The following is a 23,351-nucleotide window of genomic DNA, read 5'->3' as shown; positions in this document are numbered from 1 at the left end:
ATTGAATGAAGGTTTCTTCCCCGAGGGGAAGTGGGCCGCACTCGGAGGTAGTGCTATACCGAGGCAACCCGTGGCTGGGACGAGGCAAGCCTCTTTTCCACAGCCCAGTTCCAAAAATCAGTTTAATATATGAGCTGCTCAATGAGCAGCGTATCAGATATTAAGCTGATAAGAACAGATTTTTTTTTTAAAATATAAAAGCCTGGAGACCAGGCGATTTTATTTAAATTGACATGATCCTATAGTTACAATGGTGAGTAAACTAACAAGTACTTAAATATTACAGAGCTCAATTGTGTTAGCTACGATGTATAAATGTACAAGTACTTAAATATTACGATTTATAAATCTACTAATATCAATGTCCATTTTCTCTTACAGGCAGACGCAAACAGCGCACAGGCCACAAGGGCCCGGAGTAAGCATCCGCCTAGTAAGTAGAACTAATGATAAATTAAAAATAAGCAAAAACTATTTACAGAAGTAGAAGAAAAAGTTCCAAGAGAAAATTATAAAGACGGAAAGAAAGAAAGATCCCCATTTAAGCTAACAGAGCAGAAGGCATTTCTGAAAGACCAAAAATTCCTCATAGCATCGGCGCGACTACTACGGACTCTAATCTGGACATCTTTCTTAATAAGGTTAACTATCGCATCAGAACTTAGAATTGATCGTCTAAAGGTAGCGCGATTTCGAGCGAACCAGCACCAATAGATGATCGTCGCTATTAGGTACTCAGAAAGAGAAGAACCAGTAGAAGACTGGTCACAAGAAAAAGGGTAATACACCGACATGGGGGAAACAGAAAAAGGAGAGTCAAGCAAGGTACAAAAGAGGGGGGAGAAATGATCCCAGACTTTTACAACTCTGGGACATTCCAAGAAACAATGCTCGATTGTTTCGGGCCTATTGCATAACGCACACTTATCATTATCAATGTAGCCCCAAGATTTAAGCAAATAACGCACCCGGACTACCCTGTGAATTAGAAGCCAAATGATATCGTTTTTCTTGTTTTCGATTAATTTGAGTCTAGATTTACGCCACACCCAGGCCCAGCGGTTAATGGGGCGACCCACTACAGAGCCCCAAAAACCAGAGCACCGGGGTGCCACGCGAACAGGATCAAGGAGCAAGAGATACAAATTCTTGCAAGTCAAAACGTCAGGTAAGGTACCAGCCCTTTGATGTAAGAGACGAAAACTATCTAAACAAATACGATAATAATTAGAAGGAAGAGACGAAGAAGGACATAAATTACTTGGAAAACAAAAGCGGGAATCAAGAATAGTTAATCTACGACCTAAGAAATAACGCGCAAGATAATGCCACTTACAGGTGCCAAAGTCATCCCTAAGACTTAGAAAGTTGGAAAGGCGTAGACTAGCACACTTAACTTCGAAATTAACAATGTTAAGGCCCCCAGATGCTAGGGGCGCACAACAACGATCACGACTGACATTTTCCATTTTTCCCTTCCAGATAAAGGGCCACACGATAGACTTGAACTTATCACGCACCCAGTGGGGCGGAGGAATGACCTTAGCGACATGCCATAGGCGACTCGCGCCCAGGACATTAACGATTAAGGCTCTGCCTACAAAAGAAAGATCTCTCTGTTTCCAAAGATTCAAAACTGAACTAAGTTTATCAAGTTTAGACCGCCAGTTATCGTCATCAACACTGACTAGACCGTTGGAAAAAAAGACACCCAAAACTCTCATCTTATTGACCCACTTAAGGCCAAAGGGGGAATCCCCCCTGGCACGCCATCCTCCAAGCCACATTGCTTCTGACTTAGAGGTGTTCAGTTTGGCACCCGAACCCTGCTCAAACCTATGTACAACTTGGAGAAGAGAACAAAGAGATCTTTCGGACTTTAAAATACTAGTGGCATCATCAGCGTATTGTGAAATTTTATATTGAAGGCCCCCTGCTCCAGGGAGCAGGAAACCTTCAATATCCTTGCATTTACGAATTTGAGTCGATAAGACCTCGGAAACTAAAACATAAAGTAAAGGCGAAAGCGGGCAACCCTGTCTAACACCCCTCTGAAGAAAAACAGGGGGAGACAGGGAGCCATTGACAATTATACGGGAAAAAGCCTTTGCATAAAATAATTCAATCCAATTGCAGAAGGAAGGGCCGAAGCCGAACTTCCGCAAAACACGCATCATAAAGTCATGATCGACACGATCAAAGGCCTTTTCCTGATCGAGAGAGACAAGAATAGCAGGCTCGTTAGTCCTGTCAATCATATCAAGAACGTCACGAAGCAAAGACAAATTAGAAAAAATAGTGCGGCCCACAACACCACACGTCTGATCTTGGTGGACAAGAGAACTCATCACTTTCTTCAAACGCTCAGTAATAACCTTGGACGCTAATTTGTAATCTGTGTTCAATAAGGAAATTGGGCGCCAATTTTTCGGAAGACGCCGATCGTCCTTTTTATGAATAAGGCGTAAGAGACCCTCGTACTGGCTATCAGTAAGACAGCCAGTACGAAAGGACTCATTCAGAACAGAAAGAAGAGAATCGCCAAGATCATTCCAAAAACAAACATAAAATTCCGTTGAAAGGCCATCAGACCCTGGCGATTTGCCGGTCTGGAGACCTTTCAAGGCGGCAAACAACTCATCCTTAGTGAAAAAACCTTCACACAAATCACGCTCAATATCAGTTAGAGAGAAATCAAGATCATTAATTATTTCAGTTTGGATATGCAAATTAGGGGAGTCTTTGCTAAACAAGTCCCTGTAAAAAAGCACTAAAATATTCTCAAGATCTTTCTGAGAAGTTTTAACAAGGCCATTAACATCGAAAAGAGATTCAAAAGTATTGACATCAGCACGTTTCTTTTCAAGGCGAAAAAAATAGCGGGTCGGTTTCTCACCCTCTTCAAACCATTGCGTGCGAGACCGAACCTTAGCGCCCTCGGCCTCCCCTGAGACCAGGGAAGACAACTGGCTTTCAAGATCACTAATTACGCTTGAGTCATTAGAATGATTCGAATGCAAGGCATTTTTGGCGCGAACAAGCTGCCTAGTAAGGGCAATTCTCCTAGCATTTACAGCCCTACGTTTACGGGTGCTATACAAAATAGTAATCCGACGAATTTCAGTCTTTAAACTATCCCACCACTTTCGCAAGGAAGCGAAATCAGGGATTTTAAGCTTAAAATCGGCAATCGCTTTGGACAAAACGTTTCGAAATTCGACATCAGAAAGCAAAGAATTATTAAACCTCCAAACGCCAGGACCGCGCTTGGAGGAACTAGCAGTAAATTCAATTCTAACAAAATCGTGATCCGATAAAACACACGGCAAAATGTCGCAACTAGCCTTTGAAACTAGGCTATTTGCAACGAGAAAGCGATCAATTCTAGATGCTTGCGTGTAATCACTATTAAACCAAGTAAAAACAACGCCGCGCGGATTATGTTTACGCCAAATATCAGTGAGTGAGAAATCGGCACGTAAAGAACAAAGAAGCTTTTGATCGGACAAAGGAACAAAAGAACAATTCAATTTATCCAAAACATTGTCAACACAATTGAAATCTCCCCCGATTACCAAATCGCCTTGGGAAAGAAAATAATCATGCAGACAGGAGAAAAAAATTTTGCGATCAGAAATGACATTAGGAGAATAGATATCAACAAGATTAAGCCTAAAACCATGAACATCAATTAATAAGCTCAAAACCCTGCCGTCAGAATCAGATAAAAAACGAATAACTTTGCCGGAAAAATTCAAAGAGAAAAGGACGGCAACACCGGCAGATTTGCCCGTCCCAAAGGACCAAAAACACTTGCCCTTCCAAAGTTTTTCAAATCTTTCGGCTTGTTTTTTGCACGAGACATGCGTCTCCTGCAAAAGCACAATGTCACAATTTAAAAGACCTAGCTCGTGAATGATTTTTGCAGATTTATCAGAGGACCCGAGTCCTCGTACATTTAAGGAAATGATCTTGAGCTTATCCATTGCGAGGGATTAAAAATAATCATACCGGCGCCTACGCCTGTAAGAAACACGAGTCCAACCGGTATGGTCATCGTCGTCGTCGTAATCAGAATGATCACGACGAGAAGAACGGTCCCGCCTATAGTCCCGTCGCGAATACTCACGATCGCGGTGATGATCACTGTCCTCTCGATCTCTTCTCCTTCCTTCCTTCGATGACTCGTATCTTCTTCGATCTTCTCTTTCCCTTTCATCTTCACTTTTCTCCGATTCATGCCGATGTTTATCATCACGCTCCCTTGAGTCCCGGACCTTCTCACCTCTTTTCTCTTCGCCTCTTTGTTCTTTGCCTTTGTTCTTTTCTCTTCCCTTGTCTTTCTCCTGCCGCGCCTCGTGCGATGACCCACCCTCCATTTGCATACGGCGTTCTTGGTTTTCCGTTTCTTGTTGTTTATTCCTCGCCTGATCCATTCTTACTCGAAATTGCTGCTTTTCCTTCTGCTTTTCGTCTTCCGTCTTTTCTGCACCCTCTTTTAAACCGCTGTCCACGTTGGCGCTATAAAGGACGAACGGACAATCGGCCAGTTGGTGGTCATCGGCCTTGCAAACGGTACATTTAGCCGGCTCTTCGCAGTTCTCCGCGCGGTGACCAGGACGTTCGCAATTAAAACAACGAACGGATGAACAGTCCTTAACGAGGTGGTCTTCAGAGCCGCAGTTACGACATGTTTTGGGTTGGCTTGGGTACCACACTCGAATAAATTCACCGGCCAGGTTGATGGTCGAGGGAATATGTCGGCACAAACTCATTCGAGCAGTGCGCACACCATTATCAATAAACTGCGCTATCTTATCTCGTCGAAAGCTCAAAACACGACCATAGTGATTCAGACGGCCAATTAAGGCCGTGTCCGGCAGCTCAGCCGGCGCTTCATAGAGCTTAACAAGAACTAGGCGATTTTCACAGTCGCCCAGGAAAATTGTCGAACCACCAATTTCAACACACGCGACCTCCAACGCTGCCTCTTTCGCTAACTGCGAGTCGAACGTTACGATCCAGGTCTTGTTGGAAGCTTTCCTCTGAATGCTAGTGATCTCATCAATGTCGACGCCTGCAGCGTCAAATGCCTCAAGGATAGTTTGACTAGTCACAACCGTATCCACCGCAAAATAGACCGAGCGATTTTTCACGAGCCTAGACTTATCTCTAGCACTCTGAAACGGTACACTTTTAAATCGCAGACCATTGCTAGCCAAATTCCTAAGCACATCTGGAACAGGAATGTCAACCTCAGGTGTGATATCCGCCCACGATTCACTCACATGAGAATCAGCCAGGTTCGCATCTGGGACGTTCCCACTCTCCGCGGTGCTCGTAAACTGACTTATAGAAACACTTTCTTCACTCATTCTCGAACTAAAAAAGGATTGCTAAAAAGCAAACAGATCGCAAGCCCTATGATCGTAGCCAAAAGGCCGAGAAGCGATACCGGACCTTCCCTCCCCTAGGAGGGTGGTCCAGGGTTTCCCCCTTTGAGATATGGTGGTCAATATGCTGTCGCCGAGGGGCCTGGAGCCGACTGTAGGCCGACGCCATGGAGCAAGTTGCCGTCGTAGACGCACTTGTTCTACAACACAAGTCCACAAAAATCAGCAGCAAAGTTGATAACGTGCCTCCAGGGGTGAGTGAGATCAAACACCTTTTTGCCCTCCAAAACGAGGCAACATGTTAAAGACCTGTAATGACTCCGTTACTAAGATAGCGCTACAGACACAGGCAGAAAAAAAACGGCTACGTTATCAACATTCGCTCTCCACGTGCATACAACTTGCAGAGAAGTCAAGAAATGCCTGCTAAAAGATTGCTGGTTGCTATTATTGCTTTGCTTTTGCTTTGGTGGCTCGTTTAAAAGACTAAATTTTCAGCCCTTTCTCTTGTCTACGACCATACCACAGGGAAAGCACCGGTTCTCGTCCGATCACCGAAGTTAAGCCCTGTCGGGCGGGGTTAGTACTTGGATGGGTGACCGCCTGGGAATACCCCGTGTTGTAGACTTTTCATTTTCTCGGCCGTTTTATTTTGCATATGTTCATTTTTTCTTTCTTTTACTACCACCTTTGGCTATTCCAGTGGCTGGAAAGCACAAATAACTTTTTACACATTTCAGGAGACTCAAAAGATAGCTAGAAAACATGAAAAGTACCCTTAAAATGATCGCGGGATAAATTAGAATCGAAGTCTCGCGCGCTAACGTTCGCGTGCGAAACGGTTATTTATGACATCAAATTGGCGTGTGTGACATCAAATAATTCGAAGCAAAATGATATTCTGCCTTGCCGAACGGTTTTCAAGCAGCTAAAAGTGCGGAAAACTACGCCAATTCCCAAAGAAATGCGCCCGATCAACAACGGCAAAGCAAACAACACACGCGAGCCGTTGCATATTAACGGTCGACACGAATTCGAGCCGTCAAAACAATTCTATTCATGACTTGACTTGGAGAATGACGGAGGCTCGGACCGTTGTCTAGTTTAGTCAACGAACCACCAACACAACAATCGTAAGGTAGAAATCAACTCACGGTTTGGCCAGCACTTCTCCTGTTACTTTCCTTGTCCTTTGCTCTTTCCATACTGTAAGTCGACGAACGTTACTTCGAGGACAAACTTGGCGGGGATCGAGTCAATGATTGACCGCCTGCCGAAACAAACGCAAATCGGAAAAGCCACCTTCTTCAGTTCAGTACAACATGGATGCATGACAACACGAGTTCCAGCGCACTCGCCTTTTCAGTTGCAGCTGGAAATCCTTGCCTTGCTTGACACGTTCCTTCGTTGTTCACTGTGCCCAGTCGTCCAGCCCGGCCCGGCCAACTGACGAACAAAGCAAAGCGTCAATCATTAACCATCCACCATTCACAGGGCCAACACTTGCACTTTTTCGGGGGCGAGCGCGAACGCAGGCCCCCACTACCAGAAATTATACGCTCGAGTTACCCACATTTGGGGTAATCGCAAGGGTCAACCCGATCGAAGTGCAATGAAAGGGCCTCGCCTTGAGAGGACTGCCTCCTTGATCACAGTACCTCCCGCGTCAGGTAAGTATGAAAATTCTTGACGCGGGGGCCGTCAAAGGCAAACCTCCTTACCTCTATATCCTTGTGGTAGTGCTTTGCGGGCGTGCTAGAACCTCCAGCCTCACTTCTAGGCGGCTCTAGAGTAGCTTCCCTCCTCAGTCTGTGCCTGCCGACAGAGAAAAACGCCAGACATTAGTGTCAGGAGGAGGCTTTCTTTGATTTCTTTCTTTGATTGAATGAAGGTTTCTTCCCCGAGGGGAAGTGGGCCGCACTCGGAGGTAGTGCTATACCGAGGCAACCCGTGGCTGGGACGAGGCAAGCCTCTTTTCCACAGCCCAGTTCCAAAAATCAGTTTAATATATGAGCTGCTCAATGAGCAGCGTATCAGATATTAAGCTGATAAGAACAGATACTACACTTGATCTTAGCCAAAAGGCCGAGAAGCGATACCGGACCTTCCCTCCCCTAGGAGGGTGGTCCAGGGTTTCCCCCTTTGAGATATGGTGGTCAATATGCTGTCGCCGAGGGGCCTGGAGCCGACTGTAGGCCGACGCCATGGAGCAAGTTGCCGTCGTAGACGCACTTGTTCTACAACACAAGTCCACAAAAATCAGCAGCAAAGTTGATAACGTGCCTCCAGGGGTGAGTGAGATCAAACACCTTTTTGCCCTCCAAAACGAGGCAACATGTTAAAGACCTGTAATGACTCCGTTACTAAGATAGCGCTACAGACACAGGCAGAAAAAAAACGGCTACGTTATCAACATTCGCTCTCCACGTGCATACAACTTGCAGAGAAGTCAAGAAATGCCTGCTAAAAGATTGCTGGTTGCTATTATTGCTTTGCTTTTGCTTTGGTGGCTCGTTTAAAAGACTAAATTTTCAGCCCTTTCTCTTGTCTACGACCATACCACAGGGAAAGCACCGGTTCTCGTCCGATCACCGAAGTTAAGCCCTGTCGGGCGGGGTTAGTACTTGGATGGGTGACCGCCTGGGAATACCCCGTGTTGTAGACTTTTCATTTTCTCGGCCGTTTTATTTTGCATATGTTCATTTTTTCTTTCTTTTACTACCACCTTTGGCTATTCCAGTGGCTGGAAAGCACAAATAACTTTTTACACATTTCAGGAGACTCAAAAGATAGCTAGAAAACATGAAAAGTACCCTTAAAATGATCGCGGGATAAATTAGAATCGAAGTCTCGCGCGCTAACGTTCGCGTGCGAAACGGTTATTTATGACATCAAATTGGCGTGTGTGACATCAAATAATTCGAAGCAAAATGATATTCTGCCTTGCCGAACGGTTTTCAAGCAGCTAAAAGTGCGGAAAACTACGCCAATTCCCAAAGAAATGCGCCCGATCAACAACGGCAAAGCAAACAACACACGCGAGCCGTTGCATATTAACGGTCGACACGAATTCGAGCCGTCAAAACAATTCTATTCATGACTTGACTTGGAGAATGACGGAGGCTCGGACCGTTGTCTAGTTTAGTCAACGAACCACCAACACAACAATCGTAAGGTAGAAATCAACTCACGGTTTGGCCAGCACTTCTCCTGTTACTTTCCTTGTCCTTTGCTCTTTCCATACTGTAAGTCGACGAACGTTACTTCGAGGACAAACTTGGCGGGGATCGAGTCAATGATTGACCGCCTGCCGAAACAAACGCAAATCGGAAAAGCCACCTTCTTCAGTTCAGTACAACATGGATGCATGACAACACGAGTTCCAGCGCACTCGCCTTTTCAGTTGCAGCTGGAAATCCTTGCCTTGCTTGACACGTTCCTTCGTTGTTCACTGTGCCCAGTCGTCCAGCCCGGCCCGGCCAACTGACGAACAAAGCAAAGCGTCAATCATTAACCATCCACCATTCACAGGGCCAACACTTGCACTTTTTCGGGGGCGAGCGCGAACGCAGGCCCCCACTACCAGAAATTATACGCTCGAGTTACCCACATTTGGGGTAATCGCAAGGGTCAACCCGATCGAAGTGCAATGAAAGGGCCTCGCCTTGAGAGGACTGCCTCCTTGATCACAGTACCTCCCGCGTCAGGTAAGTATGAAAATTCTTGACGCGGGGGCCGTCAAAGGCAAACCTCCTTACCTCTATATCCTTGTGGTAGTGCTTTGCGGGCGTGCTAGAACCTCCAGCCTCACTTCTAGGCGGCTCTAGAGTAGCTTCCCTCCTCAGTCTGTGCCTGCCGACAGAGAAAAACGCCAGACATTAGTGTCAGGAGGAGGCTTTCTTTGATTTCTTTCTTTGATTGAATGAAGGTTTCTTCCCCGAGGGGAAGTGGGCCGCACTCGGAGGTAGTGCTATACCGAGGCAACCCGTGGCTGGGACGAGGCAAGCCTCTTTTCCACAGCCCAGTTCCAAAAATCAGTTTAATATATGAGCTGCTCAATGAGCAGCGTATCAGATATTAAGCTGATAAGAACAGATACTACACTTGATCTTAGCCAAAAGGCCGAGAAGCGATACCGGACCTTCCCTCCCCTAGGAGGGTGGTCCAGGGTTTCCCCCTTTGAGATATGGTGGTCAATATGCTGTCGCCGAGGGGCCTGGAGCCGACTGTAGGCCGACGCCATGGAGCAAGTTGCCGTCGTAGACGCACTTGTTCTACAACACAAGTCCACAAAAATCAGCAGCAAAGTTGATAACGTGCCTCCAGGGGTGAGTGAGATCAAACACCTTTTTGCCCTCCAAAACGAGGCAACATGTTAAAGACCTGTAATGACTCCGTTACTAAGATAGCGCTACAGACACAGGCAGAAAAAAAACGGCTACGTTATCAACATTCGCTCTCCACGTGCATACAACTTGCAGAGAAGTCAAGAAATGCCTGCTAAAAGATTGCTGGTTGCTATTATTGCTTTGCTTTTGCTTTGGTGGCTCGTTTAAAAGACTAAATTTTCAGCCCTTTCTCTTGTCTACGACCATACCACAGGGAAAGCACCGGTTCTCGTCCGATCACCGAAGTTAAGCCCTGTCGGGCGGGGTTAGTACTTGGATGGGTGACCGCCTGGGAATACCCCGTGTTGTAGACTTTTCATTTTCTCGGCCGTTTTATTTTGCATATGTTCATTTTTTCTTTCTTTTACTACCACCTTTGGCTATTCCAGTGGCTGGAAAGCACAAATAACTTTTTACACATTTCAGGAGACTCAAAAGATAGCTAGAAAACATGAAAAGTACCCTTAAAATGATCGCGGGATAAATTAGAATCGAAGTCTCGCGCGCTAACGTTCGCGTGCGAAACGGTTATTTATGACATCAAATTGGCGTGTGTGACATCAAATAATTCGAAGCAAAATGATATTCTGCCTTGCCGAACGGTTTTCAAGCAGCTAAAAGTGCGGAAAACTACGCCAATTCCCAAAGAAATGCGCCCGATCAACAACGGCAAAGCAAACAACACACGCGAGCCGTTGCATATTAACGGTCGACACGAATTCGAGCCGTCAAAACAATTCTATTCATGACTTGACTTGGAGAATGACGGAGGCTCGGACCGTTGTCTAGTTTAGTCAACGAACCACCAACACAACAATCGTAAGGTAGAAATCAACTCACGGTTTGGCCAGCACTTCTCCTGTTACTTTCCTTGTCCTTTGCTCTTTCCATACTGTAAGTCGACGAACGTTACTTCGAGGACAAACTTGGCGGGGATCGAGTCAATGATTGACCGCCTGCCGAAACAAACGCAAATCGGAAAAGCCACCTTCTTCAGTTCAGTACAACATGGATGCATGACAACACGAGTTCCAGCGCACTCGCCTTTTCAGTTGCAGCTGGAAATCCTTGCCTTGCTTGACACGTTCCTTCGTTGTTCACTGTGCCCAGTCGTCCAGCCCGGCCCGGCCAACTGACGAACAAAGCAAAGCGTCAATCATTAACCATCCACCATTCACAGGGCCAACACTTGCACTTTTTCGGGGGCGAGCGCGAACGCAGGCCCCCACTACCAGAAATTATACGCTCGAGTTACCCACATTTGGGGTAATCGCAAGGGTCAACCCGATCGAAGTGCAATGAAAGGGCCTCGCCTTGAGAGGACTGCCTCCTTGATCACAGTACCTCCCGCGTCAGGTAAGTTTTTTTATGTTTAAGGTAGACGGCCGGGCTCCCTTACGGGAAGTGCAATGCCCGCCGACTGACAGCCTCATCCATAGCGTGGATACAGTGCAAGTCCAACACTAATGGGTCTACCTAAGGTAGGGAACACCTACAAAAGTAGCCAGTTCGCCAACTTCGCCAGGGAATCGAACCCTGCCTACCTTTTCCAGAAATTCCCAAACCCAAAACCCCACGCACATAACAAATAAAACAAGACAGACTATACATAACAGAACAGGACACAAGCCTCAGTACAGTACACCAACTAAGGAGACCCAGTACAAGAGGACACGAAACAAAAATGCCCAGATTAGGACCATGCAAAGGGAGCCGAGCTAAACAGAAACACCCAAAATAGGGCCAAGCAAGAATTACAAGCTGAGGGTAAGCTGACCAGCAGCCACAGAAGCAACTACACCGCGAGCGCCCCATTGACGATGAAAATAACGCTGTCGACGGGAGGACTTAAAACGCTTGAAAAACAGCGGAAGGATGAAACGCATATGAGTTTTCACCTTGATGATCACAGTCGCAGCGCCCGGAGGAATGTCACGAAAGCGGTGATCATTCCGGGATTGCCAGATAGCGAACTTACAAACATTAAGAAGATAAACAAAGACACGAGGAGTAGCACGCAATTCATCAGAGTTAAAACCAAAGAGAACGTGGCGAGGAAGAATAACAGGGCACATAGGGGAGAAGCCAAACATAAGAGACTGGAGCCAAGACAAAACACTCTGAGCAAGAGGACAAAAGAAGAACAAATGCTCAAGAGACTCAATGGGGGCACTACAAAAACAAGACAGAGGGACTGGCAAACCAAAAGAAACAAGACGCTGCGCGGTGTAGAGAACGCCATGAGCGATCTTCCAATTGAGGTCAATAACCTGGCGATCGGGATCGAAGAAAGTGAGAGAGCGCCACGTGGTGGGCCAATAAAGGACACCAAACGTGGACGCAAACTTCACAACACAATGCGGTTGAACAACGTTCTCGGAAAGAAGGTACAAATAACAGGATTTGGTGGTCATATAAGAAACAGGAGTACAAAAATGAGGACAGAGAGAGCCAAAAACCAAGGAACGGCGAGACGCCGAAAACGAACCATCAAGACTCTGCCACGCAATCAGGAGCGACTTGTAGAAAGGCGGCAGGAGACTCGAGGTAAAGGAAAAAGGGTCAGAAAAGACTTCAGCCGGGGAAGCATCAAAACAAGACTTGAACCAAAAAGACATGAAGGACACCCAGCCAGAAGGAGAAGAGGCAAAGCGCTTAACCCACTGACCGAGGAGAGACCAGACTTTGAATTTAATGTCAACAACAGAAAAACCACCAAGCAAAGGAGATTGAATGACCACCGAGCGAGAAACCAGTTCGCGCTTGCCGCTCCAGAAAAAGGAAAAGACCAAGGCAGAGAGCTCTCTCAGGACCCAAGGTGGCATGTGAACCAAAGAGGCCACGTACCAGATCCGAGAGAGGGCCAAGGCATTGATGACAAGAGACTTGCCACGAAAAGACAAGGAGCGAGCACGCCAAGACTTAAGAACGTTGTCAACCGCAGTGATGCGAGGCCGCCAGTTATCTTCCTCAAGATTCCCAACACCCACAAAAACCCCAAGGGCTTTAATTTTGACGGAGCTCCACTCCAAAGCAACTGGAGGGTCAATGCGACCAGACCAGCTACCAAGCCAGAGACCCTTGGACTTGGACTGGTTAAGTTTTGAGCCAGAAGCTTTCTCAAACAGAGAATACACCTCAAAGGAGGCCTTGATGGAATCATCAGATGTCAAAATAAGCGATGTATCGTCAGCGTATTGGGAAATGGGGGACAACGGAGGCAGACCAGGAAGAGAGAGACCAGGAATACGAGGGTTGCAACGGATATTAGCTGCAAGAACCTCGGACACGAGAACATAAAGAAGAGGAGACAGGGGACAGCCCTGCCTGACACCCCGAGACAAGCTAAAAAAGGGAGAAAGATAGCCATTAACATTGACTGCACTCTGGACTCGAGAATAAAACAAGTCAACCCAAGAGATGAAAGAAGGGCCAAAACCCATGGAGGACAGAGTGGAGCGCATGAAAGCCCAGTCAACACGGTCAAAGGCCTTCTCTTGGTCAAGAGACAGAATGGCGATGGGGGTGCCAGAGGAAGAGGCAAACTCAACGACGTCACGAAGAAGAGCAACGTTTTCGCCGATGAATCTGCCAGGGACCCCACAAGTCTGATCTTTGTCGACCACCAAATGAATGACCTTGAGCAATCGACCAGCGATTACACGAGCAGCTAGCTTGTAATCAACATTTAAGAGGGTGATCGGGCGCCAGTTACGAGGATCCAAGCGATCACCCTTCTTAAAAGACAAAGAAATAACACCACGACGTTGAGAAAGAGATAGACAGCCGGAATCCAGACACGAATTGAGGACAGAAACAAGATCAGAACCAAGGACATCCCAGAACTTAAGATAGAATTCCATGGGAAGGCCATCGAGGCCAGGGGCTTTACGCCTAGCCATGCCCTGGAGAGCCGCAAAGCATTCACCAAGAGCAAGATGACCTTCACACACAGCAGCTTGGTCAGGAGACAAAGAAGATGAGAGGTTGCCAAGAAGAGAAGCCTGGACAGAGGGGTCAGTGGTACCAGCAGTGAACAGGGAGGAGTAAAAGGACGCAAAGGAGTGGCACAAATCCTGAGGAGAGGAAATGATAGAACCATCACTCTCCCTCAAAGCCGAGATCCAGCGATCAGCAGCATTTTTCTTTTCAAGACGGAAAAAATAGGCAGAGGAGGTTTCACCTTCCTCAACCCATCGTATGCGGGAGCGAACCTGCGCCCCCTTAGCAGCTTCAGCGTCGATGTTGGCCAATTGAGACAGGACCCCATGGTAAGGGGCAAGACAGGAGACAGACCCGGCATCGATCCTAGCCTTGAGATGGTCAGCAAGGCGGACAAGGAGGTCCCTGTTTCTGGAACGAGCAGCAGATCTGTCGCAGCAAAAACGAATCGTGAGGCCCTTAATGATGCTTTTCCCCTTCTCCCACCACTTAGCCAAAGAAGGAAAGCGAGGGATGGAGGCGCGCCACGATGACCAAGCATCAGTGATGAGCTTGATGTACTCCTCATCTTCCAGGACAGAAACATTAAGTTTCCAGAGACCTGGACCAGGGGGAATGACGTCCGGAACAACAACAGACAGAGAGACACCGCAATGATCAGAAAAAGGACACGGGACGAGATCACAAGACGAGACAGAAGATACCCAAACATAAGGGACACCAATGAGATCAATACGGGACGCAAGACTCCCATTCCACCTGGTCCAGGTAAAACCTGAGGCCGAGGGGTGTAAGTACCTCCAAATATCGATGGCACAGCAGGAATCAAAAAGGTTCAGCAAGGAAGAAGAGCTCTCACGAGAAGAGTCAGAGGGATCAGAGCCAGAACGATCAAGGGAACGGTCTAAGACCGTGTTAAAGTCGCCAGCAAGGATAGTTGGTAACAAAGGATCAACCCTAGTATGGAGGTCATCCAGGAACTGATCCCGAGCAGGGTTACGATTCGGACAATAAATGCAACAAACACGAAATAATTTGGCACAAAACGAGAATTCACATTGCAAGAGACGCCCATCAACATCACACCACGAATTTACCAAGGTTAACGAAGAGCGAAACAAAACAATGCAGCCACAAGAATGAGCAGAACCAGGGGACACAGCAGAACCAAAACCAGAAGACTGAAACCACAAGGAACACTCAGAAACAGAGATACAATGAGTTTCCTGGAGGCAGACAACGTCCACGCTCGCAGGGAGAGATCGCAACCACTGCACGAGACCAGCCCGTTTGGATTGATCCCGAATACCGTTACAGTTTAAGGTGAGGATGGACAAAGCCATCACACAAAAAAGATAAGTAGCCATCCAAAATCAAAAAAGAATCACTTTTTAATAAACGACCTCGCCCTGGCCAGGCGTGCTGCCGAAACAACCCCAGGTGGCAACCGGCTGGAGGCATCAGTACCCCTTTTAGGCTTGGTGGACGAGCTCTTAGGAACAGGTAGAGCAGATGAGGAGGAGGGAGCAGAGGACCCACCCTCAACGCTCACAGGGGAAGGAGTGCCAGTACTCTTCTTGAGCTTTTTGGAAGGAACCTTAGGCTTGGGCACGGGAGATGAAGAAGAGGGAACAGAAGGTCCACTCTCAACATCCTCGGAGGAATCCCCCGAAATGGCCCGCTTACGTGGATCAGACGCCTGAGGCATCTCGGTATCCACAGGAGTGGCAATACTACTACTACTTTCATTAACATTATTATTTCCATTTTCAATAAGACTTTCACTTACATTATCACTAAAGATAGACTCACTACCATTACTATTACTTAAATTACAGTTATTGTTATTAATCTGGGAGCCATTACGTAATTCACAATTTGTAATAATTGACTGACTCAATTGAGAGTCCAATTCATCTAACTGATTAAAGCGCTCATCCAGAGCCACATGCCCATCATCCACAACCACCACATCCGGTTCTTTTGCTACACCATCAGATTGACTGAAGGCGGTGACAACCGCTTCAGCCACACTGGCTGCATCACCCAACACACGATCCTCCGAAGATGCAGACGCCATGGCCTGCGCGTCATCCGACACCGACTCAAACCTAGCATCAGGGTTTTCAGCATGTTGCCGACCCGTAACAGGAGGGGGATTGCCAGCAACACCCCATGGATTGGGGCAGTGGCGCGCAACATGGCCAGGCTGATGACATCTCAGGCATTTGCCTTTGTCGGGGCAAGCAGAAGCCTTGTGACCACCCTTGGAGCAGATATCACAGGTCAAGGGCTGGTCACGATACCACACCTTACACCGGAACCCTTCAACGAAAACAAAACGGGGGATGACCTTCTTAACAATCATACGGACTAACCGAGTGCCAGTGCACACATCGGGGATGTTAGTCCACCGCTGGTACCCCACATTTTTAACAACACCAAAATTGCCAAGAACAGTGGCAACAGGGTCATCAGGGAATTCAAAAGGGTAGTTATAAACCAACACGTTAACTACCCGAGGAGGGGGAGGTGCAGGACGAATGACTAGACATCGTACCTCATTGATGGTAACCTCACCCAACTCCTCCAAGGTCTCTTTGGCAGAATTGCTTTCATCACTAAATGAAACACGGGCGACACGCCCTGAACACAATTGAATTGAAACAACTTTGTAATTTGGATGGTTAATAACAAAGTACTCCAAAACCCACTTAGCAACGTCAGGGGCTGTAGTCTCAGCTGAGAAGCCCTTACAATCAAGATCGACAGTGCGCGACAAAGAACGGCGCACCATAATGAAAAACACAAACCCCAGATGGGGAAAAGGAAAAGTTAAGCCCGGATGGGCGTGCACCCCACCGGATGGGCGCCCCACTCCAACCAAACAACTATTCAAAACAACGAACAAGAAACTCGAAGCAAATATGGCGCCGAAAATCGCCCAAAAAAGATGATGAAAAATGTAGCGTCGAAAACGCAGAAAGCTCAAAAAGCTTTACAACCAGCGAACTGGCGAACTCACCCAAAGAGACGGGAGCGAAGACTTTTGGCACACCACAAGGATAGGGCCTCCGGCCATACACTCCAAAGCGTCAGGTAAGTATGAAAATTCTTGACGCGGGGGCCGTCAAAGGCAAACCTCCTTACCTCTATATCCTTGTGGTAGTGCTTTGCGGGCGTGCTAGAACCTCCAGCCTCACTTCTAGGCGGCTCTAGAGTAGCTTCCCTCCTCAGTCTGTGCCTGCCGACAGAGAAAAACGCCAGACATTAGTGTCAGGAGGAGGCTTTCTTTGATTTCTTTCTTTGATTGAATGAAGGTTTCTTCCCCGAGGGGAAGTGGGCCGCACTCGGAGGTAGTGCTATACCGAGGCAACCCGTGGCTGGGACGAGGCAAGCCTCTTTTCCACAGCCCAGTTCCAAAAATCAGTTTAATATATGAGCTGCTCAATGAGCAGCGTATCAGATATTAAGCTGATAAGAACAGATACTACACTTGATCTTAGCCAAAAGGCCGAGAAGCGATACCGGACCTTCCCTCCCCTAGGAGGGTGGTCCAGGGTTTCCCCCTTTGAGATATGGTGGTCAATATGCTGTCGCCGAGGGGCCTGGAGCCGACTGTAGGCCGACGCCATGGAGCAAGTTGCCGTCGTAGACGCACTTGTTCTACAACACAAGTCCACAAAAATCAGCAGCAAAGTTGATAACGTGCCTCCAGGGGTGAGTGAGATCAAACACCTTTTTGCCCTCCAAAACGAGGCAACATGTTAAAGACCTGTAATGACTCCGTTACTAAGATAGCGCTACAGACACAGGCAGAAAAAAAACGGCTACGTTATCAACATTCGCTCTCCACGTGCATACAACTTGCAGAGAAGTCAAGAAATGCCTGCTAAAAGATTGCTGGTTGCTATTATTGCTTTGCTTTTGCTTTGGTGGCTCGTTTAAAAGACTAAATTTTCAGCCCTTTCTCTTGTCTACGACCATACCACAGGGAAAGCACCGGTTCTCGTCCGATCACCGAAGTTAAGCCCTGTCGGGCGGGGTTAGTACTTGGATGGGTGACCGCCTGGGAATACCCCGTGTTGTAGACTTTTCATTTTCTCGGCCGTTTTATTTTGCATATGTTCATTTTTTCTTTCTTTTACTACCACCTTTGGCTATTCCAGTGGCTGGAAAGCACAAATAACTTTTTACACATTTCAGGAGACTCAAAAGATAGCTAGAAAACATGAAAAGTACCCTTAAAATGATCGCGGGATAAATTAGAATCGAAGTCTCGCGCGCTAACGTTCGCGTGCGAAACGGTTATTTATGACATCAAATTGGCGTGTGTGACATCAAATAATTCGAAGCAAAATGATATTCTGCCTTGCCGAACGGTTTTCAAGCAGCTAAAAGTGCGGAAAACTACGCCAATTCCCAAAGAAATGCGCCCGATCAACAACGGCAAAGCAAACAACACACGCGAGCCGTTGCATATTAACGGTCGACACGAATTCGAGCCGTCAAAACAATTCTATTCATGACTTGACTTGGAGAATGACGGAGGCTCGGACCGTTGTCTAGTTTAGTCAACGAACCACCAACACAACAATCGTAAGGTAGAAATCAACTCACGGTTTGGCCAGCACTTCTCCTGTTACTTTCCTTGTCCTTTGCTCTTTCCATACTGTAAGTCGACGAACGTTACTTCGAGGACAAACTTGGCGGGGATCGAGTCAATGATTGACCGCCTGCCGAAACAAACGCAAATCGGAAAAGCCACCATCTTCAGTTCAGTACAACATGGATGCATGACAACACGAGTTCCAGCGCACTCGCCTTTTCAGTTGCAGCTGGAAATCCTTGCCTTGCTTGACACGTTCCTTCGTTGTTCACTGTGCCCAGTCGTCCAGCCCGGCCCGGCCAACTGACGAACAAAGCAAAGCGTCAATCATTAACCATCCACCATTCACAGGGCCAACACTTGCACTTTTTCGGGGGCGAGCGCGAACGCAGGCCCCCACTACCAGAAATTATACGCTCGAGTTACCCACATTTGGGGTAATCGCAAGGGTCAACCCGATCGAAGTGCAATGAAAGGGCCTCGCCTTGAGAGGACTGCCTCCTTGATCACAGTACCTCCCGCGTCAGGTAAGTTTTTTGTATTTTAGGCGGTTCGATGGGCGGAGTGCAATGCCCACCTTCCATTAAATACGATTAAAAAAGCTAAAAGAACCGCCAAGGTAAGGGGGCACCCTCATACGAGGCCGGCCCGCCAACTTCGCCGGGGAGTCGAACCCCGCCTCACCTACAGAATTAAAAAGACTACATAAAAGCAGAGGATAAAAGCCTATGTACAAGATGATAACAACGTGTCAACAGTACAACCAACAAAGGCGACCGAGCAGCGAGGAACACGTTACAAAGACAATGAACCCAAATTAGGGTTGAACTAGGTAGACAATTTAAGGTAAGTTAAAAGGCAACACAGAACAACCATTAAGGCGACTGAGCTGCAAAAGACAGTCCAGAACAGGACAAAGCTGAGAAAACTACAGTACTACCAATTAAGGCGACCATACAGCAAAGAGAGTCCAGAATAGGACTAAGCAAAACGAGCTACAGTACAAGGACAGTCTAGAATAGGACAAAGCTAGGAAAACTACAGTACTACCAATTAAGGCGACCATACAGCAAAGAGAGTCCAGAAAAGGGCTAAGCTATGTAAACTATGTAAACCACAGTACAACCAACAAAGGCGACCATGCAGCAAAGACAGTCCAGAATGGGACTAAGCTATGTAAACCACAGCAGGGAGCAAAGACAGTCCAGAGTGGGACTTAGCTATGTAAACCACAGTGCAACCAACAAAGGCGACCATGTAGCAAAGACAGTCCAGTATGGGACTAAGCTATGTAAACCACAGTACAACCAGCAAAGGCGACCATGCAGCAAAGATAAGCTTAAAGACGAAGATCAAAAACTTCCCCAGAGACAATGCCAATGACACCATTGGCACCCCATTGACGGTTGAAAAAGCGACGGCGGCGAGAAGAGATGAAGCGCTTGAAAAACAGAGGTAAGTAAAAACGAGTTCGAGACTTGAGGCATGCCAGAAGCTTAAGAGCACTTGGCCGCTCAGAGCGAAAACGGAAGTCGTTACGCTGAGACCAGACAAGGAATTTGCACACATTTAGAAGGTAGGCAAAGACCTTGGGAACACAACGGAACTCATCGCTACTGAAACCAAAAAGCATGTGCCGCAATTCAATGGGAGGGGCCAGAGGAGAAGCCAAAAAGAGAAGAGACTGGATCCAAGCAATTCCACTTTGAGCGAGAGGGCAAGAAAAAAAGAGATGGTCAGAGCTTTCAAGATGAAAGCCACAAAAACATGCTTTGGGGATGTCATAACCAAAAGAACAAAGCCTCTCAGCTGTGTATAAGACGCCATGAGCAATTTTCCAATTTAGGTCGATAACTTGCCTATCAAGAGGCAAGAAAAAGAGAGATTGCCAGGTCGAGAGCCAATCCAGATTAGGAAAAGCCTGACGGAACTTGACAACGCAATGTGGACGGCAAGGATTCAGGGAGAGCAGGAGCTGATAACACAGCTTGCAGGTGATGGACTCGACAGGAATTGGACGAGTCATCGAAGAGGCAACAACAAGACCAGAAGGAGACCCAGAGCCACCAAGAGCACGCCAAGCCTTGAGCAAAGCGGCATAGAAAGGAGGTAAGACATCAGGGTCAAAATTAAAAGGATCAGAAAAGACTTCCAAGGGGGAGGCATTAAAAAAGAAAGTAAACCAAAAAGTCATCAGGCCAACCCAACCACTGGGAGAAGACGCGAAACGTTTAATCCACTGAACAAGGAGCGACTGTACCTTGAAATCAGTGGACACAACAGAAAAGCCACCATTCTCGTGAGAATGAAAGACGACGTTTCGAGCTACAAGATCCCTTTTGCCGCTCCAGAAAAACTTAAAGACAAGCGAATTAATTTCCGACAAGGCCCAAGGAGGCATTGGGACCAAAGAAGCAATATACCATACCCTAGACAGGGCAAGTGCATTGGAGACAATGGCCTTACCACCATAGGATAGAGTCCTGGAGCGCCAAGAGTTCAGACATTTCTCCACCGCCTCAATACGGGGAAGCCAGTTAGAATCGTCCATGAGGCCGTTTCCAAGAAAGACCCCCAGCACCTTGATTTTAACAGACGACCATGCAATTGGCACAGGAGAATCGGAGCGATTACGCCAAGCACCAAGCCACAGACCCTCACATTTAGAAAGATTGAGCTTAGAGCCAGTTCCCTTTTCAAACCTCTCATAAGTGGAGAAGACAGCACGAGTAGCATCATCCGAAGTCGAGATAACAGAAGTGTCATCAGCATACAGGGAAAGGACCGGCAAAGGGTCAGGGATCCCACGTAGCCTTAAGCCAACAATAGATGGATGCGAACGCAAGTTGGCAGCCAAAACCTCGATGGATATAACGTAGAGCAAGGGTGACAAAGGGCACCCTTGACGCACACCGCGAGACGGCCAGAACGGATTACTGGTATAACCATTGATAAGGATAGCACTACGAATGTTAGAATAAAGAAGCTTGACCCAAGATATAAAAGAAGGACCGAAGCCCATGTGATTTAGAGTAGAAAGGAGAAAATTCCAATCAACCCTGTCAAAAGCTTTTTCTTGGTCAAGAGCCAAAATCGCAGCCGGAAGGTTATTATCATTTACATAATGGACAACGTCTCTCAGCAAGGCAACATTTTCTCCGATGTAACGCCCTCGAACCCCACAGGTCTGGTCAGGATGGATGACATGCTGCAGGACCTTAAGAAGACGGCCAGCAAGGGCACGTGCGCACAGCTTATAATCCACATTAAGAAGACTAATGGGACGCCAGTTTTTATGAAGTAGTCTATCCCCTTTTTTATAAATTAAAGAGATCAAAGCAACCCTCTGGGAAGATGACAAGCAGCCCAAGTCAAGAGAGGCATTAAGAACCTCAACTAGATCAGGCCCAAGAATGTCCCAGAATGTGATGTAGAATTCCATGGGAAGGCCATCAGATCCAGGAGATTTACCCCTAGCCATGCCATTGAGGGCAGCATGCACCTCACTGACAGTGAGGTAGCCCTCACAATCACTCGCTTGCTCCACAGAAAGGGAGGATGAGAGATGAGACAACAGATCAGCTTGAATATCACTGTCGATATCATCAGCAGAGAAGAGTGACGAGTAGAAGTCCGTCCAAGATTTACAAATGCTATCTAAGTCAGAGACTATAGAGCCATCAGAATTTTTCATAGCGGAAATCCAATCAAGAGTTCCTCTTTTCCTTTCTAGCTTTAAGAAATAACGCGAGGAGGTCTCACCCTCCTCAGCCCACTTGACTCTGGAGCGAACCTTTGCTCCCTGCGCAGCAGAGAGATCAAGAGCAGCTATTTTAGAGGAAACATTTTGATAAATGGGCAAGAAAGAGACATGCCCCTGATCGATTTTGGACTTCAAATGATCCGCAAGAGCACTAAGGACGGACCGAGACATGTTCTGACGTTGGGACTTCTCTTTGCAATACTTAATGGCAAGACCTTTGATTCGTTCTTTACCTCGATCCCACCAGGAGAGGAGGGAGTCAAAGGAGTTCTTTTTGAGCTTCCAAGCCAGCCAGAAGGACTTGATAGAAGCTACAAAGTCAGCATCGGCGAGGACAGATGAGTTGAGCTTCCATCTACCTGGACCACGAGGAATTGGTTCCGGGATTGAGACCTTAAGGACAACAGCAGAGTGGTCCGAGAAGGGGCAAGACAAGATTTGACAAGAATCCACCCGATGAAGCCAAGAATGAGGGCACCCAACTAAATCAATGCGGGAAGAAGAAGTCCCATCCGGCTTAAGCCAAGTGAAGGCAGCCGTAGTGGGGTGCAACGAGCGCCAGATGTCGATGACACAACAGTCGCGAAAAAGATCTCCAAGAGTAAGAGAACTCTCACGAGAGGTGTCAAAAAGGTTAACTCCACGGCGATCAAGAGACCGATCGAAAACCGCATTGAAATCCCCACACAGCACAGTGGGCACCACAGGATCAATTTGGTCGGCACAATAAGCAAAGAAATCATTCCGCTCAGGATTCCTATTTGGGGCGTAAACACAGGCAACGCCAAAGGTCACATCGTTTTGAGAGAAATGCGCCATGATAAAACGACCCTCACTGTCAAAAGCAACCTTAGACAAAGAGAAGGTCGATCTGTATAAGATGACAGAACCACAGGAGCGAGTGGATCCTGGAGAAGATACGGTCAAAAATCCGTATGAAGAGAACCAGGAGTCACACTCAAAACAGCTAGAGACATGAGTCTCCTGCAAGCAGACAAAATCAACGGCGAGGTGGCTAAGCCACTGCAAAAAAGACAAACGTTTGTTATGGTCACGCAGACCATTAACATTAATTGTCAAAAAAGAAGCCATGTTTAGGTCTTTCTGGCGCGAGGCCTACTCGACAGAGGCCTGTCGGATGCAACTACAGGTAGCTTAGAGTGAGAGCCAGACCTCTGCAGAGACTGACTACCAACCCTAGAATTAACCGACACAGGTGATGACCGGTTCTTCTGCAAAAGCTTGCCAACTACACT

At 47.2% G+C, this 23,351-nt stretch overlaps 1 protein-coding gene, 11 non-coding genes and 1 pseudogene across 12 annotated transcripts; 4 read left to right on the top strand and 9 right to left on the bottom strand.

Moving 5' to 3' along the window:
- Window positions 1–25: 25 nt before the first annotated feature.
- LOC145466293 (U2 spliceosomal RNA) lies at window positions 26–205 on the bottom strand (annotated as a pseudogene).
- On the bottom strand, window positions 110–5,522 carry LOC145486795 (uncharacterized). The gene has a single exon (XM_081465512.1). The coding sequence runs from the start codon at window positions 5,373–5,375 to the stop codon at window positions 3,996–3,998; it is 1,380 nt and encodes a 459-aa protein (XP_081321638.1). The 5' UTR covers window positions 5,376–5,522; the 3' UTR covers window positions 110–3,995.
- Window positions 5,523–5,902: 380 nt separating this feature from the next.
- On the top strand, window positions 5,903–6,021 carry LOC145465138 (5S ribosomal RNA). Its single transcript, XR_014041524.1, has one exon. It is a non-coding gene; the product is annotated as a 5S ribosomal RNA (ribosomal RNA).
- Window positions 6,022–6,907: 886 nt separating this feature from the next.
- LOC145465644 (U1 spliceosomal RNA) lies at window positions 6,908–7,071 on the bottom strand. The gene has a single exon (XR_014041664.1). It is a non-coding gene; the product is annotated as a U1 spliceosomal RNA (small nuclear RNA).
- Window positions 7,072–7,298: 227 nt separating this feature from the next.
- On the bottom strand, window positions 7,299–7,490 carry LOC145466224 (U2 spliceosomal RNA). Its single transcript, XR_014041844.1, has one exon. It is a non-coding gene; the product is annotated as a U2 spliceosomal RNA (small nuclear RNA).
- Window positions 7,491–7,939: 449 nt separating this feature from the next.
- LOC145465133 (5S ribosomal RNA) lies at window positions 7,940–8,058 on the top strand. Its single transcript, XR_014041523.1, has one exon. It is a non-coding gene; the product is annotated as a 5S ribosomal RNA (ribosomal RNA).
- An 886-nt stretch (window positions 8,059–8,944) lies between these two features.
- LOC145465636 (U1 spliceosomal RNA) lies at window positions 8,945–9,108 on the bottom strand. The gene has a single exon (XR_014041662.1). It is a non-coding gene; the product is annotated as a U1 spliceosomal RNA (small nuclear RNA).
- A 227-nt stretch (window positions 9,109–9,335) lies between these two features.
- LOC145466216 (U2 spliceosomal RNA) lies at window positions 9,336–9,527 on the bottom strand. The gene has a single exon (XR_014041843.1). It is a non-coding gene; the product is annotated as a U2 spliceosomal RNA (small nuclear RNA).
- A 449-nt stretch (window positions 9,528–9,976) lies between these two features.
- Window positions 9,977–10,095, top strand: LOC145465125 (5S ribosomal RNA). The gene has a single exon (XR_014041522.1). It is a non-coding gene; the product is annotated as a 5S ribosomal RNA (ribosomal RNA).
- Window positions 10,096–10,981: 886 nt separating this feature from the next.
- On the bottom strand, window positions 10,982–11,145 carry LOC145465744 (U1 spliceosomal RNA). The gene has a single exon (XR_014041689.1). It is a non-coding gene; the product is annotated as a U1 spliceosomal RNA (small nuclear RNA).
- A 5,912-nt stretch (window positions 11,146–17,057) lies between these two features.
- On the bottom strand, window positions 17,058–17,249 carry LOC145466209 (U2 spliceosomal RNA). The gene has a single exon (XR_014041842.1). It is a non-coding gene; the product is annotated as a U2 spliceosomal RNA (small nuclear RNA).
- Window positions 17,250–17,698: 449 nt separating this feature from the next.
- LOC145465118 (5S ribosomal RNA) lies at window positions 17,699–17,817 on the top strand. The gene has a single exon (XR_014041520.1). It is a non-coding gene; the product is annotated as a 5S ribosomal RNA (ribosomal RNA).
- An 886-nt stretch (window positions 17,818–18,703) lies between these two features.
- On the bottom strand, window positions 18,704–18,867 carry LOC145465737 (U1 spliceosomal RNA). The gene has a single exon (XR_014041687.1). It is a non-coding gene; the product is annotated as a U1 spliceosomal RNA (small nuclear RNA).
- Window positions 18,868–23,351: the final 4,484 nt, after the last annotated feature.

This window comes from Orbicella franksi, chromosome 1, assembly GCF_964199315.1.
Source record: "Orbicella franksi chromosome 1, jaOrbFran1.1, whole genome shotgun sequence".
NCBI classification, from domain to species: Eukaryota; Metazoa; Cnidaria; class Anthozoa; order Scleractinia; family Merulinidae; genus Orbicella; species Orbicella franksi.
Note: the sequence above shows the minus strand (reverse complement) of the source record. Positions and strands in the feature narration are given on the sequence as shown.